The sequence below is a fragment of the Mesoplodon mirus genome (genome assembly GCF_964341445.2).
Source record: "Mesoplodon mirus genome assembly, chromosome: 2".
NCBI classification, from domain to species: Eukaryota; Metazoa; Chordata; class Mammalia; order Artiodactyla; family Ziphiidae; genus Mesoplodon; species Mesoplodon mirus.
This window is the reverse complement of record NC_138977.1, coordinates 218,827,368-218,845,599: the sequence shown is the minus strand read 5'-3', so window position 1 is coordinate 218,845,599 and position 18,232 is coordinate 218,827,368. Positions and strand designations below refer to the sequence as shown.

At 46.6% G+C, this 18,232-nt stretch overlaps 1 protein-coding gene across 4 annotated transcripts in view; it reads left to right on the top strand.

Moving 5' to 3' along the window:
- Nucleotides 1-264: 264 nt before the first annotated feature.
- Nucleotides 265-18,232, top strand: part of SFXN4 (sideroflexin 4) — a 23,820-nt gene continuing 5,852 nt past the window's right edge. For 2 of the 4 annotated variants that reach the window (XM_082611381.1, XM_082611382.1), the window contains exons 1-12: nucleotides 464-1,881; nucleotides 3,738-3,812; nucleotides 4,679-4,705; nucleotides 4,789-4,843; nucleotides 5,407-5,432; nucleotides 6,341-6,394; nucleotides 6,475-6,531; nucleotides 6,664-6,729; nucleotides 7,394-7,472; nucleotides 8,454-8,569; nucleotides 15,537-15,622; nucleotides 17,373-17,490. In XM_082611381.1, coding sequence (XP_082467507.1) covers nucleotides 1,699-1,881; nucleotides 3,738-3,812; nucleotides 4,679-4,705; nucleotides 4,789-4,843; nucleotides 5,407-5,432; nucleotides 6,341-6,394; nucleotides 6,475-6,531; nucleotides 6,664-6,729; nucleotides 7,394-7,472; nucleotides 8,454-8,569; nucleotides 15,537-15,622; nucleotides 17,373-17,490 — 942 coding nt within the window. In that variant the 5' untranslated portion in view covers nucleotides 464-1,698. The other 2 variants (XM_082611383.1, XM_082611380.1) reach the window with 2 other exon arrangements.

The following is an 18,232-nucleotide window of genomic DNA, read 5'->3' as shown; positions in this document are numbered from 1 at the left end:
AGTGATCTGGGGGTTCCATAGGTGACCCCTCTAGGCCTGGAGGCGACCAGGCTATCCGAAAGGGCGGAGCAAGGGTGGGAGGCCTTGACCTGTGGGAGAGGTGGGCTCACGGCAACAGCGGGCGCGCGGGGCCCGGGGCGCTGGCGCGTGGTAACACCGAGCAGCGGGCGTGCAGGCACCCGGGCGCCGGAACAGCCGGCGCGTGACGTGGAGGAGCGGCGGGCGCGCGGCCCCGGGAGCGGGGAAAGGGGACGCGCGCGCCCGGGGCGGGGCTCGCCGCCCGGCTCCTCCTCCGCGCCGGCCCAGGCGGCCGCGGCCTTTCCCGGGAGCTCGTAGGTCTCAGGAAGAGGAGCAGCAGGAGGAAGAAGCGCGGGGGCCGGGTGGCTCCTAGGGTGCAGCGGCGCCGCAGCCCGCATGGAGCCCAACGTGCGCTTCTGGATCACCGAACGCCAAGTACGGCCCGGGCCTGGCGCGTCTGGGGACGGGGAGGGCGTGGGCCGCGCGGCGTGGAGTCGCCGCTGGCCGCGGTGACCTTGGGCAGGCCACGTGGTCGCAGCACCCGCCTTCCCATTTCAGACCCCGGGAGGGGACGAAGGAAACCCAAGCTTGCCGGATGCCGACGGCCATGGCTGTTACCGTGCGTGGCCTCTGCCCCAGGCCTCGCTAGCGAGGGTCGCACAGTATCCCCCTGCAGATCGCACGAACTGAGGAGTCACTCCCCACCACTCAGGGGCCTGCCTTCCGCTGCCTAAGCTGTTGCTGGGCATCAGGTTGGAGAGGAACAGGTCCTCCCAGGTGGCCCCAGCTTCCCCGAGTCTGTAGGCTCAACCACCGGACAGTGAGACTCGGGGCTGCGGGAAGCCGCCATGGCCGGAAAGTAACCTGGGCCCCATCTCCGAGTGGGGCTGGGCGGCGCTGTCCAGTAGAAGTAGGATGGGAGACGCATAGGTAATTCCAGATTTTCCAGTAGCCACATTAACAAACGTGGCTTTTAAAATTTAAATTTTAATAATATATTGCATTTAGCCCAACAGATATAAATATTAACATTTCAACATGTAGTCGATATAGAAAACTATGAATGAGATATTTTACCTCCTTTTCTGTAGGAAGTCTTCGAAATCCCGGGTATGTTTTTACACATACAGCACATCTCAATTTGGCGTGGCCACATGTGGCTAATTGGACAGCACAGTTCTAGAGTGTTCTCTTTCAGCCTTTACCTAAAGTAGAGCCTAGCCTGGTTCTCTTAGGTGGGGATGTTGAGGAAGCACAGGGTACTCAAGGTGTCCTGGCAGAGCCAGGTCTCAAAGCTGAAACCACTGCAAAATTTGGGGACTTTTAGGAGCAAACCATGCCTGCTTTCTCCATATGTGAACTGCCTTTATTGAGCCTTCACTGGGGTGTCTGGTTCTTTATGACTAGAGTTAAGCCTTATAACCACCGCAGGAGGTTGAAGAAACAGATTCTGAGACCTTTCTAGGTAGTGCTTCAAGGTCATATGTGGGGTGTCAACATAGGCCCATTTGACCCCAAAGTCTGGGCTTTTAACCCTCAAGAGGACTTTGATATTGGAGTGGTTAAGACCACAGGCCATTGGGTCATTTCCTGGTTGGGTTTCCTTGAATCCATTCATGAGTCCTTGGAAGCCTCAGTTTCCTCACCTGTAAGATGGGGATGTTGTGAGGATTCCGGGAGATGTTGCAAGAGGAAGGCCCTATTAGGTTCTCAAAAATAATGTTAACTGCTGTTATTACCATGTGTCTTGGTTCTTCTGCTGCCATTAACCTCTCTGGTGCTCTTGCCCCTCTTAAGTCTTTTATTCAGAGATTTCTTCAGTGGACAGAATTATTGGATCCTACAAATTTGGTCGTTTCAATTGTAAGTATTTTCTTGTTTTCAGAGATAATGAATTTCACATTTTATTCTGAAACGTGAAGACTGTGTGTCCCTTTTGAAAGCAGCTGAGATAACAGAATCCATATATATTATCATGTTTTTATTCCTTGTGAATGAGCTTGTTGGATTGGAAGGGTGGTACATAAAAGCAGACATCTATTTAACAGGTAGTAACAAAGGGGATCCAAACAAACCTCCCTCATAATGGAGGACAGACTGGCAAAGCTAGTTGCAGACCTTGACCTAGGGTTCTAAGGGCAAGGTATAGCAAGGACGTGGGGGAGGTTGTTTAGAGAAGGCAGGGAGGCAGGGAGGGCCAGGGAGGAAATGTCAGGAAGAGCAGACTGTAAGCAAAATGGGGGAGGGGGGGCCAAGTGGGCCATGTCACCCAGTTACTGGGTTTGTTGTTTTTTTTTTCTGCTGTGCTGCACAGCATGTGGGGTCTTAGTTCCCTGACCAGGGATCGAACCCGTGTCCCCTGCAGTGGAAGCGTGGAGTCTTACCCTCTGGACTGCCACGGAAGTCCTACTGGGGCTTTTATTTTAATTCAGGTGAACCAGGCACTTCTTGAAGGTCCTTGTGTGTCATTTAGACGAGGGGGGTTTGTACCTAGCCAGGTGGTGAGTAACCAGAAGGGACCAGACTGAGAACAGTTCAGGGGGTGGATGGCTCAGCTGTCCAAGTAAAAGATGAGAGTTTGAACCAGCTATGGCTGAGGGATGAAGAGGAAGAGAGACCCTGTCACCAGCAATGACCCTCGGGGCCAGATCCACAGGGATGCTCCTGTCCTTGTGCTCAAGTATTCCATATAGTCTTGTTTATAATAGAGAAAAACAAGAAACAAGCTGAATGCCCATCAGTAGGGAAATAGAGAAATATAATGTAGTATATTCATGCAGTGGAATACTGATTAGCTGTTAAAAATGATCTGGTGATGACCTATGATATAAAGTGGAAACATATGATATGTGTGCTGTTAAATGGAAAATCATGGTATCCATGATGTTTTGTAAAGAAAGCAAGATGCATATAGTACAGCATTTATGCAAATTACAACATAAAAAACCAAAACTACGTATTTGTTTTATGGATACATGTATTCATGTATGTACAAATATAAACAATGGACTGGAAGTTTATACCTTGAATTCATAATAGTGGTTACCTCTGATAGAATGGAGAGGAAATTGAGACTGGGGGTGATGGATCTTTTGGGGGAAAAAATTAGAAACAAATATAACCGAATGTTCACAGTTGTTAATTCTGGGTGAGGAGATTGTATGTAATCATTTTTTTAATTTCCTTGTTTAATTTTTTTGCTCAGATTAAGTAAAAGAGAAGAGAGAAAATAAGACTGAACTGATTAGATGTGGGTATGAGAGAGAGAGAAGGGACTTCCAGGTTTCTGACCTGTGGAGCCAGGAGGATGGTGACAGTCGGAGAGGAACCAGTGGAGGGGATGGGGCAGGTGGTAGCAGCAGTGGGGTGAGCCGCTGGAGCTGTCTGAGAAGCAGGGTGGGGGACGTCCCTGGTGGGCCAGTGGTTAAGGAGCTTCCAGTGCAGGGGCTACGGGTTCAGTCCCTGGTGGGGGAACTAAGATCCCACGTGCCATGAGGTGTGGCCAAAAAATAAATGAAAAAAAAAAAAAGAAGAAGCTGGGTGGTCTGAATCTGAATGACACACAGGACTATCTAATGGAAACTCAGGGGGTACAGAGCCTTAGCTCCACGTTGCTTTAAAATTAAAATCAGGTGTGAGTGAACAGGTGCTTCTTAAATCTGTGGATAAATCGGAACAGTGTTGAGATCATTGCTTGATTTCCTTGTCTCTGATTATAGGAGAAAATAGAAAAATCAAGGCAGCTATTGTTAACCCATGAAGATGCATCCAAAAGTGACTTGGAGGACAAAAGGGTATGGCTCTTGTTCCCAGGTGTGCCTGGCTCAAGGCTGAGTGGGGTTGCCTTGAGGTGATTTTACTTGCATGGTCTGAAATCAGGTGGGATTTTGCCATTGTAAACACTGCCCAGTTGGGTTCGCTTTTTAAATGTTGGTAGGATTCCTTCTCGTAAACCAGATTAATATTAGTTACTAGTGTTAGGAGCTGGTATTAAGAAGAAAAGGCGTAGTGTTCCTCCTTGCAGCAGATATTTGCAGTTGCAATATCTGTTGTGAGGATTCTCTGTAGCTGATTCCTGGAGCCCCATGGCAAATTCCAGAATTCAGGCAGGCCTCCAGAGTGAGAACCTACTTCCTGCCCAAAGACTCAAACCAAGTGTTTGTTATCTACCTTGCAGTGTACGGGGCTTTCCGGAGGCCACAGACATCAGTCCCTCGAGGCAGCCTGCGGAAAGCTCATGCATTTAACTTGGTTTTTCTGAGAACTTGTTGGGGCCTCTGAGCTCACAGCCTGGCTCTGTTACAAGTGACTTGGCTAATGGTGTGGTCTGCGCACAGTCCACTCTGCTCTGAGCCAGGAGAGGCTGGCTGCACTCAGGGACTCGCCCGAGGGGACGAGTTAGGTGTTGGCCTCTCCTAGTTTAGAGACTTGGGACTTTTTAATGTTTTGGTCATTTTCGTGTGGATCTTCTCTTTGCTTCCTGTCAGTTCATTCGTTTGATTCACTTGTTTTGATTTGTTCAGTCCCTGTGGTAGAAAACAGTTTGCCCTCCAGTCTCTGAAAGGTGGAGCAAAGGTGGCACCAGAAATGAGACTGTAGAGGAGATATTCTGGCTGCTAAGCCACCTTTAAAAGCTATTGCTTGGTTTTTCTCTTTTTAGGTACAAGAAGCTTGGAAGAGAAGTCTCGTAAGTTTCAGCCCCGTCCTAATTTTTAGCCTAAGATAACAAAACCAAACATCAGACTCACCTTTGTGTTTACCCTTCTGAAGTCAACAGTGCATCCTGACAATAGCAGGCTGATCCCTGGTCCTTTTCGACCTGCAGGTGAGTTGAGTCTAATTTTCAGAGTGGTTTGTAACCTTTAGAAAACCTTGCCTCCCTCTAGTCAAGTGTTTGGTTCCCCTGGCAACCAGCCCCCTCCCTTAGGTGCTTTCCCAGGGTCACTGCATTGACATTATCTCAGGTGTGGTTGAAAGGGGCTTGTTATGAAGAATAAGAGACACTCCTTTCACCGTTATCGCTCTTCTCACTTAGGAAATTTCGGGGGTTTTAGGCTGTGTGCCAGGAGCAGGGATGAAGAGCAAGTATACATGTCTTATTATAAGTCCCAGTGTCACAGATGTATTGAATTCATGTGGAAGGGTGAACAAGGACTTGGAACAAGGGACCACTTACCTTCAGTGGGCAGGAGCCTGGTCAGATCTAACTCTGCTGCGCTGATTTAAAGTTCTACCACGTGCACAGCTATTATTTTTATTAGGAACAAAAAAGCATGTGTAAAAAATACCCTTTGACGTCCATGCCTTCGTTCGGCCTGAGAAGAGGTCTTTGGGTGGGTGCTTTTCCACCCACTCTGCTGTCGCTGACCCTCTTGTCTTTTTTGCCAGCTTTCCTGCCTTTCACGGCGCCCATGGTGAGTAAGCTGCTGCTCACCGCTCTGAAGCTGGGGGCTTAGGAAGATGTGCCCCCATCTCCTAAGCTCAGTGGCTGGTGTCCTCCAGCTCTGGACCTCTGTCCCGTGACTGTCTGATAGATGGTTAGGACCCTGCACCTCCGACCCTTGTCCACTCCCCACCCCACTCCCATGTATCCCTCCCCGGGCACCAGGGCCTCTTGAGGGTCCACAGTGTCATAAGGTAATCCTTTCTTTGAACACCTAGCGTGTGCAAAGCGCTATGGAGCAGATTGATGAGTTAAGATGTGCTCCCTGGCACAAGCCCGCGTCACTGGCTGTCACCTTCTCTCCGCAAGCCCTCCCCTGGAAACCGGAATCGCCCCCAGCGAGGCTGTCCTCCTTGGCTTTCGTGAGGCGCTCTCACCAAGTGTCAGCACCCCTCTGCCCCTGCAGGTGCTGCTGCTTAGCTGCCCTGCTCAGTTGCCTGGAGATGGGGGCCACTGCGAGGCACCCAGGGGCTCCCAGTGCCCGTGGGTGCCCATCCAACGTCACCTGTCCACTGCCCACTAGCCCCCTGCATCGCACCTTCCTCTACTTTCCCTGCTCCTGGGGTCTCAGGTCTGCATCTCCCTGGGGAAGTTCTTTGCGCCACAAGCCCTCCCTCCCCCCAGACACTCACAACTCTGCTTTATTTTCTTTTTTATTTTCTTTTTTTAATTGGAGTATAGTTGATTTACCGTGTTTCAGGTTTACAGCAAAGTGATTCAGTTATACATATATATCTATTCTTTTTCAGATTCTTTTCCATTGTAGGTTATTACAGGATATTGAATCTAGTTCCCTGTGCTACACAGTAGGTCCTTGTTGTTTATCTGTTTATTTTATAATATATATAGTAGTCTGTATCTGCTTTATTTTCTTTACAGGTATTTCTGTCAATGCTGCCCGTAAAAAGTCTAAAGTCCATGATTTTACCTCAGGTAGCAACTCTGTTTCGTAATTATTGAATTTTTTGTGCTTGAAACCAGAATGTGACATGTTAGCCTTTGTCTTCCTGCAGGCTTCCTTCTACACCTACAGTACAGTCTTCAACATTGTCAATGGAAATGCAAGTTATGTGAGTATTATGAGGCCCAGAGGGTACGCAATTTCATATTGTTTCTTTTGGCGATTTTGTGTGTTTGTTTTCATTATCTTTCCTGGGTAAAACTCTGGTATTTGCTAAATATGAACTTTTGTTTTTCCCTAGGATCGTCGCCCCCATGAGAGTATCTTAGTAGGAGCAGGAGTGATTGCTTCTTCCACCTTTTTTGGAGTGTGTATTTTAGAAATCTGTCGAATCTTTTTTATTCCTCAGAATCAAAATTTTACGTTCTAACTTAATTTAGAAAGTGTGATTAAGACATAAAGAAGAAAATAAAAGTCATCTGTAATCCTATCACCCCAAAATTGTGTGATTATTTTCCAGGTTTCTAGGCATGGGCTCAGTACTGTTATCTTTAAAAACAAATTATTTCAGGGGACTTGCTTGGCGGTCCAGTGGTTAAGACTCTGCGCTTCCACTGCAGGAGCTGTGGGTTCGATTCCTGGTCAGGAAACTAAGATCCCACATGCAGCGCGGCATGGCCAAAAAAAAAAAAAAAATGTATTCATGTTTATAAACATGTTACACAAATTGTGTATTGCTTTAGATGTCAGGATACTAATAGGAGAAAATGTAGATTTCAGAGTCCAGTAAGCCTGGGTTCACATCTCGGCTCAAACTCTTAATGGCTTAGTAACTCTGGACAAGTTCTGTAGCCTCTCTTAAGTCTCCAAGAGTTCCTCTGATGATCCAGGAGAACACGTCAGTGTTGCAGGAATTAAAACAAGAAATACACGGAGAGCACTTGCAGGGGTCTGACCTGTAACAGGAAGTAAGTTGACACTAGTTCTCTGCTGGTTCCATGCAGTAATGATTTTTCTCTCTTATTTTCTAGTTATTCCCTCGTTTGCTCCAAGTAAGATTTTCACTGAACAGCATTTTGAGCAGAAACGTCATTCCTGTCATCATTCTCGGTAAGCAGGGAGCCTCCCTCCATCTTCAGGGATACCCAAGTCTCTGGGCCACACTGTGGCTGATGAGGGCCGCTGTTTGCATCTTGCCGGTGCCCCTAGGCCCAAATTAGGTCTTTGGTTTGAGAGGTGACACTTTCTCTGTAGATACCCCTTTAGTTGTCCAAGGGTGAACACAAACCTGGAAACACAAATTACATTTGAAAGACTCTGTACAAGCCCTGTCCATGTATTATTTCATTTAATCTTGACAACAACTTAGGGGTAGGTAGTATTATTATTCCCATTTACAGATGAGGAGACTGAGTCAAGGGGAGGTTAGGGAAGTTTTCTGGGGTTTCACAGGGAGAAAGTGGTGGTCTAGGGGATTCCAACCCAGTGGTCTGACTCCAAGGGAGTGACAGAGCTATTAACCAACTGTTTTAACTGTTTTGCCAGCCTGCAAGTTCACTAGTTCACGCTCCACATTTGGGTTTGGGAATCATAGCAGCTTGAAGAGTTAGCAGAATTATGTCAGTGGTAAACTTTGGGAAATTATGTTACAGAAACTTGGTCAAACAAGCTTCCATAGGGAGTTCCCCAGTGGTCCAGTGGCTAAGACTGTGCTTCCACTGCAAGGGGCACAGATTCGATCCCTGGTCATGGAACTAAGATCCCACTTTGCACGTGGTGTGGCCAAAGAAACATAAAAAAAAAAACAGCTTCAGCAAAGCAGGTAGGCGTATTTCAAGGACCCCAGGGTTTCTCCGGGAATCCAGTCAGGGGTGTCAGAACCTGGTGCTAGTTTGTGGTCAGGATCCAAGACTGAGAGCCCAGCAATTCTGACCCTGCCCCACAGCCCAGAGGAGAGCTTGGTTGGCCCAGTACCACCCGAGGATCAGGAAGTGCAACCATCAAAGAAACAGGCGTGACACTTGAAAAGATGTTGCTTTATTGGACCGACACTTATCTCTCCGTTGTGTGTTTTCTTCTTTACATCCACAGCCCAACTCAGTGGAATGAATGTGGTTGCATCGAGAAGTTTGGAGCCCCTGCGAGGGATTGAGGTCATGGACAAGGAAGGCAGTGTCATCGGCTATTCCAGAAAAGCTGGGACAAAGGTAGGGGGACGCACAAGATGGAGCTGTAAGCTGCTTGCCTTTTGGGCAAAGAATTGAATTGCCTGTTTGAGAGTTGGTAACAAATTCATGTCTCCCTTCAACCTTTTCTTATCTGTCTTTTCTTACGATGCTGAGAGAGAGAATTTACATTTTGTATGCTGGTGTTTATTTTTTAAATTAAAAAAATTTTTTAATCTGTTCTCTGCAGTAAGATCTTTCTCTTTTTATGAATTTATTTATTTTATTTATTTTTTATTTTTGGCTGCGTTGGGTCTTCGTTGCTGCGCGCGGGCTTTCTCTAATTCTGAGCGGGGGCTACTCTTCTCTGTGGTGTGCGGGCTTCTCATTGCTGTGGCTTCTCTTGTGGAGCATGGGCTCTACGTGCGTGGGCTTCAGTAGCTGTGGCATGAGGGCTCAGTAGTTGTGGCTCGCGGGCTCTAGAGCGCAGGCTCAGTAGTTGTGGCATACAGGCTTAGTTGCTCCGCGGCATGGGGGATCTTCCCGGACCGGGGCTCGAACCCGTGTCCCCTGCATTGGCAGGTGGATTCTTAACCACTGAGCCACCAGGGAAGCCCCACCCTGATGTTTAAAAGGTGATGCATTAGTCTGGGTTCTCCAGAGAAACAGAACCAATAGGATATCTGCCTATCTATCTATCATCTATCTATATATATAGTAAGACATTTATTTTAAATAATTGGCTTGTGCAGTTTTTGCACTGGGAATGTATAGGGCAGGCCTGAAAGCTGGAAAGTCAGGAGCTGATGCTGCGGTCTTGAGGCAGAATTTCTTCTTTGGGAAACCTCAGATTTTGCTCTGAAGGCTTTCCAACTGATTGGATGAGGTCCATCCACCCTATGGAGGGTAATCAATCTCCTTTACTTAAAGTCAACTGATTGTAGATGTTAATCACACCCCCACAGCAACACCTCGGTTGTGTTTGATTAAATACCTGGGGACTACATCCCAGCCAAACTGACCCCTAAGATGGGTCACAGATAGACGTCCGCCAAACGTTTGGACCCCATCTGAAGGTGAGATCTTGTCCTCCAAGCTCAGCATCTGCCCTCCCAGCCTGCTCTGTACTTGGGGAAGTCAGTGGACATGTCTCTGGGTTTAAGAGAAGCCCTCCGTGTCCACCTCCCAGTGGATTTTCTTAGAGTCTTCATCTTTAAGGACCAGTCTGCTGTGAAGAATGGCCTGAGGAAATCCAATGCTCTGACCTAAAACTCCTCTAAAAGGCCTCCATTTCTAAGACTTCTTATTGTTAAGTAGTTGACTCTTTTGCTCAATCCAACACAGTAGCTTCTGTCTGCATTCAGCTCAAAGAACCTGCAGTAGTCTATGGTTTCATTTTGGGTATAGACTTAAAAAAAAAAATACCTTTCAGGAAGTGAGATCTTTTTTGATCTCTGTGGAGTGACTTTAGCTAAAGAACTGTAACGTGAGGCAGTTGCTCACAAAGCAAAGAGAGTAGCTGGGCCTCTCACAGTGTCTGCGTTCAAGGGGGCTCCCTGAACCAGCGGGACCTCCTTCTGCCCAGAATGCTGGTAAGAGAGGCGGTAAGATAAGATGGCCTCTCAGTCGATCAGTAAATACATCATTATTTGGCTCATGAAACATGTTACTCTAAATCCTGTCACTATATACAAAGCTGAATTGTAAACCACTGGATACATGCTACAGTATTCCCACCAGCCCATCTAATAGCAGGTCTGGAAATAGTGGCCACCTTTCTAAGTGAATTACAACAGGGACATCATAATTGCAAGTAACAGGAGAGAAATTGCTGCCAGAAATAAAATACCTTGTTTTGGAAATGAAGGTTCTGTGTTTAAGAATCCACCCTAAACGGTCCACCAGAGGACAGACAGCAGAAGCAAGAAGAACTACAGTTCTGCAGCCTGTGGAAGGAAAACCACATTCACAGAAAGATAGACAAAATGAAAAGTCAGAGGACTTGGTACCAGATGAAGGAGCAAGATAAAACCCCAGAAAAACAACTAAATGAAGTGGAGATAGGCAACCTTCCAGAAAACGAATTCAGAATGATAGTGTAGATGATCCAGGACCTCAGAAAAAGAATGGAGGCAAAGATCGAGAAGATGCAAGAAATGTTTAACAAAGACGTAGAAGAATTAAAGAACAAACACCTAGAAGAATTAGAGAACAAACAAGCAGAGATGAACAATACAATAACTGAAATGAAAAATACACTAGAAGGAATCAATATCAGAATAACTGAGGCAGAAGAATGGATAAGTGACCTGGAAGACAGAATGGTGGAATTCACTGCCATGGAACAGAATAAAGAAAAATGAATGAAAAGAGATGAAGACAACCTAAGAGACCTCTGGGACAACACTAAACAACAACATAAGCATGATAGGGGTCCCAGAAGGAGAAGAGAGAGAGAAAGGACCCAAGAAAGAGATTTGAAAAGATTATAGTTGAAAACTTCCCTAACATGGGAAAGGAAATAGCCACCCAAGTCCAGGAAGCACAGAGAGTCCCAGGCAGGAGAAACCCAAGGAGAAACACACCGAGACACATAGTAATCAAACTGACAAAAATTAAAGACAGAAAAATTATTGAAAGCAACAAGGGAAAAACGACAAATAACATACAGGGGAACTCCCATAAGGTTAACAGCTGATTTCTCAGCAGAAACACTACAGGCCAGAAGGGAGTGGCACGACATATTGAAAGTGATGAAAGGGAAGAACCTACAACCAAGATTACACTACCCAGCAAGGACCTCATTCAGACTCGACGGAGAAATCAAAAGCTTTACAGACAAGCAAAAGCTAAGACAATTCAGCACCACCAAACCAGCTCTACAACAAATGCTAAAGGAAATTCTCTAAGTGGGAAACACAAGAGAAGAAAAGGACCTACAAAAACTAACCAAAACAATTAAGAAAATGGTCATAGGAACATACATATCGATAATTACCTTACATGTGAATGGATTAAATGCTCCAACCAAAAGACACAGGCTCACTGAATGACTACAAAAAAAAAGACCCATATATATGCTGTCTACAAGAGACCCACTTCAGACCTAGGGACAGATACAGACTGAAAGTGAGGGGATGGAAAAAGATATTCCATGCAAATGGAAACCAAAAGAAAGCTGGAGTAGCAATACTCATATCAGATAAAATAGACTTTAAAATAAAGAATGTTACAAGAGACAGGGAAGGACACTACATAATGATCAAGGGATCAATCCAAGAAGAAGATAGAACAATTATATATGCACCCAACATAGGAGCACCTCAATACATAAGGCAACTGCTAACAGCTATAAAAGAGGAAATCAACAGTAACACAATAATAATGGGGGACTTTAACACCTCACTTACACCAATGGACAGATCATTCAGACAGAAAACTAATGAGGAAACACAAGCTTTAAATGACACAATAGACCAGATAGATTTAATTGATATTTATAGGACATTCCATCCAAAAATAGCAGATTACACTTTCTTCTCAAGTGCACACGGAACATTCTCCAGGATAGATCACATCTTGGATCACAAATCAAGCCTAGGTAAATTTAAGAAAATTGAAATCATATCAGGCATCTTTTCTGGCCACAGTGCTATGAGATTAGAAATCAGTTACAGGCTACAAACAACAAATGCTGGAGAGGGTGTGGAGAAAAGGGAACCCTCTTGCACTGTTGATGGGAATGTAAATTGATACAACCACTATGGAGAACAGTATGGAGGTTCCTTAAAAAACTAAAAATAAAACTACCATATGATCCAGCAATCCCACTACTGGGCATACACCCAGAGAAAACCATAATTCAAAAAGACACATGCACCCCAGTGTTCATTGCAGCACTATTTACAATAGCCAGGACATGGAAGCAACCTAAATGCCCATCAACAGATGAATGGATAAAGAAGATGTGGTACATATATACAATGGAATATTACTCAGCCATAAAAAGGAACGAAATTGGGTCATTTGTAGAGACGTGGTTGGACTTGGAGACTGTCATACAGAGTAAGTCAGAAAGAGAAAAACAAATATTGTATGTTAACGCACATATGTGGAGTCTAGAAAAATGGTACAGGTGGACCAGTTTGCAGGGCAAAAATAGAGACACAGATGTAGAGCACAAACATATGGACACCAAGGGGGCAAAGTGGTGGTGGTGGAGTAGTGGTGGGATGAATTGGGAGATTGGGATTGACATTATACACTAATATGTATAAAATAGATAACTAATAAGAACCTGCTACTTTAAAAATACATAAAATAAAATTCAAAACAAAAAAGAATCACCCTAAAGAGACATGTTTAAACAGCTTTATTGAGGAGGAATTTACATAGTATAAAATTCATTGTAAGAGTACAGTTTCATGAATTTTAGTAAATTCAAACAGTTGTGCAACCATCACCACAGTCCAATTTTAGAACATTTTCATCACCCTAAAAATTTTTCATGTGCCCATGTACAGTCACTCCCTTTCCCACCTCCAACCCCAGGAAAACACTGATCTGCTTTAAATTTTATTTATTTATTTATTTTTGGCTGTGTTGGGTCTTCGTTGCTGCACGCGGGCTTTCTCTAGTTGCGGCGAGCAGGGGCCACTCTTCGTTGCGGTGCGTGGGCTTCTCATTGCAGTGGCTTTTCTTCTCTTCTCTTCTCTGCTCTTCTCTTCCCGTGCGGAGCATGGGCTCTAGGCACGCGGGCTTCAGTAGTTGTGGCTCACGGGCTCAGTAGTTGTGGCTCACGGGCTCTAGAGTGCAGGCTCAGTAGTTGTGGAACATAGACTTAGTTGCTCCATGGCATGTGGGATCTTTCCAGACCAGGGCTCCAACCTGTGTCCCCTGCCTTGGCAGGCGGATTCTTAACCGCTGTGCCAGCGGGGAAGTCCCCTGATCTGCTTTATATCGTCATAGTTTTACCTTTTCTAGAAGTTTCATACAAGTGAATCATACAATATTTTTGTGTCGGGATTCTTAGACTTTTGAGGTCCGTCCAACTTGTAAGGCATCAGTAGTGTGTGGCTTTTTATTGCTGAGCAGTGTTCCATTGTATGGCTGTACCACGTTTTGCTTGTCCACTCCCCAGGCAATACATATTGGGATTGTGTCCAGTTTTTGGCTATTACATGTGATGCCGCTCTGACCATTTAGGTACGACTCTTCGTGTGGATATATGTTTGCATTTCTCTTCAACTCACATTTAAGTGCAGGGCATGGGTATCGTTGTGAACTGTTCACAGAGCTGGAGAGGAGAGTGACAGCAAATGTTTAATCCACAAGTTGTTCCTCAGCACCTCCTCCCTGCTGGGCACTGTGCTGGGCTCTGGAGACCCACAGCCTGACCAGTCAGCATCCCTCCTCTCCAGGGGCTGGGGGCGGGGAGGCAGCCTCGGGCCCTGCTAGCTACCCACTTATCTAGCCCAGCTCATCGAGAGAAACTTCCTTTTTTGCATGAAGGCCAATTTAGGGTAAAAGAAAGGTTTGATGGTCTGCTCTTTTTTAAATGTTTATCTTTCTCTTAAGAATAAAGTGTCTGCGACCGTGCGTAAGCATTCTTTTATCACTTCCCTGTCACCGAAAGGTTTATTTTCTTTGGCTAAAATTTCAGAAACTGCGTAACCAGCAATATCTGATTGTAACAGGGCACCTTTGATCAGATTTCAGGAGCCTAGTCCGTGCTGTTTTCCTTGGCCTGGCCGTGTCAGCTACTCAGTTGCAAGCTGTCACGCGTCTTGCAGTGTCTCCTCATGACCGGTGTCTGGTTTGGAATGTCTTCTCTTCCACACGAGACAAATGGAGTGAGGCTGGCCTCGCCTCACTAACGTCGAAGCACAGCGTGCTCAGCAGCCACTTTTCTCCTCCTGGAGTCGAACATCTTTATCTTGTATTCCTGAAAGTTTATTTTAAAAGCCACCCTTCTTGGCGCCCTCTGTCCTCATGGGGGAAGGACATTCCCGCAGAGGATCGGATGAGCCGAGCGTTTGTGTCCTAAGCAGAGAACAGGCGTGCTGGGTACAGCAGAGGAGCCCAGACAGCGGGCTGTAGCCCCAGGGTCACAGGGTCATGGGCTTATGGGAGGACAGAAGTGCACAGAACAGAGTTCAGGGGAGGGAATGGTGGGGAGAGTGCCTGTCCATCTTGCGCTGAGCGGTGCTGTGTGCGGAGTTGTGTCTTATCCAGGGCTTGGGTTCTGAAGTTCGCACACAAGTGTCATCTATAGTCAAAAATTTCCCTTGAAAGTCTCTGACATTGCTCTTGAGTGCACATGGTTGTGTGCATATAACCCATACAGTCAATCATATGTTCAATATAGAGGGTAACGTATATTCTAGAAAAGATGACAACATGGTAGGAAATATACATATGTGTTTACTCAAAATACAATTTTATAGCACATTGTTAACTACACAAGCAAAAGATGGGTGCATACAGGAAGACATATTCATGTTACATGTGGGTGCGATGCCACACCAGTGCACTCGGAGCCGGCCTTCCTCCACTGGAAGGGGTGGGAATAACTGGGGGGGCCTGTTCAGGAGGGGAAGGCCAGTGGCAGAGTCCTGGACTGGAAGGAAAACATGGAGCGGTCCTCAGTGGCAAGTCCAGTCCAGCATTTCCATCAAACGGACTGCCATCTGGTTCTGAGTAAGGATTTGTCTGTCAGCTGCCTTTGCTTGTGCTTGGTATTATATTTGGGGCGGTTTGGAGGAGTGATGGAGACCACTGTGGAGTCAGGGAGGTAAATCCCGTCTCCGGTTCCTCTGGCACCAACCCCAGGCATCCTCTGTACGTGTGCACGTCAGGCGCTGCCTTCGCCTTTTTGCATGCACGTGCATTGTTTTTCTAAGAGAGAAGGGAGAGCTGCTGTTTGCCGGCCTCTGTCCTGAGTAGCAAGATGCCTGGAAACTCTCTCACTCCACGTGCTAATAAGCTGCTTTCTTTTCATTTCCGCTAGGCCATTAAAGACACAGCAACATCCAGAGTTGTGCTGTTTGGGACCTCAGCTTTTATCCCTGAAGTCTTCTCATACTTTTTTAAAAGGTAAGAGGTACGCTCATCTCCCCGGGTAGGAATAAACATTTTAACAATCAAAATTGTATAAAACTTGTCAAGTACTGAACCTGGTTGGAGAGGTGGGAATCAGTTGCTTCAGGAATCTTCCTTCTAAACACGCTTCATCACAGTTAAGACAGTAGGATTGACTTAGGGCAGATGTGCAAATCCCGATGTGCACATTCCAGCAAACCTGGAATCTCGCCCAGGCCCTGTCCTCAGTTACATCTGCTCCTTGGGCATGTCCCGGCATCTGCTGAGGCTCGATTCCTCGCTTCTAGAATGATGAGTGTGGAGGGTTTGCGGGTTCTCCCAGCTCTGATATGCTATGAATATTGCTCAAGCCTCTTTTTCCCCCTTCATTCCAAGCATGCGTTAAATTAGCTTCAGTGGCCCAGAATCAGTAGACTGCCATCCCTTTTGAGAAGCGAGACATGGCCTGTTAGGAGGAGAGCCTGGGATCAGCCAGTATGAGAGGCCCCACTTGCAGTGAGTAGCTTAGGGCGGAAGGGAGATGCGTTGGTTTAGATACTGGGTACAGTTGGGGTGCATTGCCTGTGGCAGCTGATCAGAAGCTCTGGTGCAGGACGGTCCTCTCTTCTCCTTTGTGGGTGTTGTCTTCCTTCTCTCCCACCACACACTGGCTTCTTTATGTTGAGGGACGTGACCGCAGCCACCTCCCAGCTCATATCCTCGCAGTGTCCTGATGAGAGAGAAAAACACAGCAAGCCCTGGGGGTTTGGGGGCAGGGAATGTCTTCCACTCAGTACACAAACTCCCGAGGAAGGATTCTATTGGCCCAAGAGGGGTCACCTGCCTGGTGCTGAACCAGAACCAGTCTGCTCTGTCCAGGTAGTGAGCTCGGAAGTCCCCGCTAGGACCACACAAGGAGCACATTTCAGGAAGTAGCAGTGTCCTGGGCAGAGCCAACTGTTAACTTCCCGTGGTCGATCCAGCTACCTGGGTGTGGGGACTTCTGTTGGGTCGGGGTCTTCCTGAACCTCTCTGGCTGGCCTCAGAGTGGGGGCTTCTGGAAAAGCTGGGGTCCTGCGGTTCGTCCCGAGGCCTGCACAGTGGCACCCGCTGTCTGGTGAGGAGAGATGGTCCTCATTTCCCAGTGGGCCTTGGGTGCCTGGAAGGACCTCATGTCATCCCACAGCCATGATGGTGTCCAAGCTGGAGTGACCACCATGGCTCTTCTGACTCAACCTTTTCATTTTGCATCTGAAAAAACTCAAGGCTCAGAAGGGGAAAGTGACTTGCCCAAGAGCACACAGTCTGTCAGTGGCCAAGCCCCAGCCGGACCCCAGGTCTCTGACTCCCAGGCTGAGCTTCTTACACCTTCTTCCCACACTCTCAAAGGTCATGGTCAGAGTGTCACATCCGTGTCAGTGTAGCCCAGGGGAGAGCACAGGCTCTAGAATCTGACCTCACTTTTAAGAATTTGGAGATTTTTGACAAGGGACTTACACAGCTGCAGCCTCGTGTTCGTGTGAAGGGTATGATGATAACACAAACCTCATAGGGTCATGGGAGGATCTCATGAGCAAATGCGTGTGACGTGCTTGACCCGGGCCTGACGTGTAGTGAGCGCTCTGTGGGTGCGGCTGCTAGTATCGCCTGCTTGTGGGGCAAGTGGGAACCAAGTCCGGGCCTGCAGCTGCTGGCAAGACAATTGGACACCATTCGAGCAGAGGGCCGGCCTCTAAAAAAAGCCCTGGTGCCTTGTCTCTTACAGGACCCAGTTTTTCCTGCAGTGCCCGTGGTCACTGTGGACCCTAAAGCTTTCTTGTACTATCCTTGTCATGGGACTGATGGTGCCAGTTTCCTTTAGTATATTCCCACAGATTGGACGGGTAAGTGTCCCCCTTCGACTTCCTCTAAGAATATATATCTCTTTCTTCTCGTTATCAGAGTGAAATAAATTATTCTCCAAAAAAATCTGTGAAATTTACAAAAGTATAAAACAAAGTAACATTATTTATGCATAATCCCATTTCCGAGGTCACTTGTACAGTTTTGGATTCTGTTTTTCTTAACTGTATATCTGAAGCATTTTTCTGGGACGTTAAAAAAAAAACCTTTGAGATATTTTAAATACTTCATAATATACCATTATGAAGCGACACCCCACCCAATGGAACTTTCCGCAGTGATGGAAATGTTTTGTATCTGTGTTGTCCAATGTGTGTAGCCGCTTATCACATGCGGCTGTTGAGCACTTGAAACGTGGCTAGCGTGACTGAAGAACTGAATTTTTAATCTAGTTTAATTTAATCTTACGTGCTCACATGCAGCTAGTGGCTGCTGTTCTGTAGACCAGGGTGTATTATGATCTATGGTGCGTAGGACTGCCTGGACTCAGGTTCCCAGCTCTTCCATGACCCTGGTCAATCTGCTTAAACTCTCTGAGGCTTAGTTTCTATTAAAGACAGATGATGATCATAGTACCTCTGCAAAGCCTTGTTGCTGGTATCAAGGACATTATTGATGTAGTAGGTATCAATTTCTAGCATTTCTTGGCTGAACATTTCAAATGCTTGTTGCTGTCACGCCCCTGTCCCCAAACCCCACCAAGCAAGTCTTGGCATTTGCTGG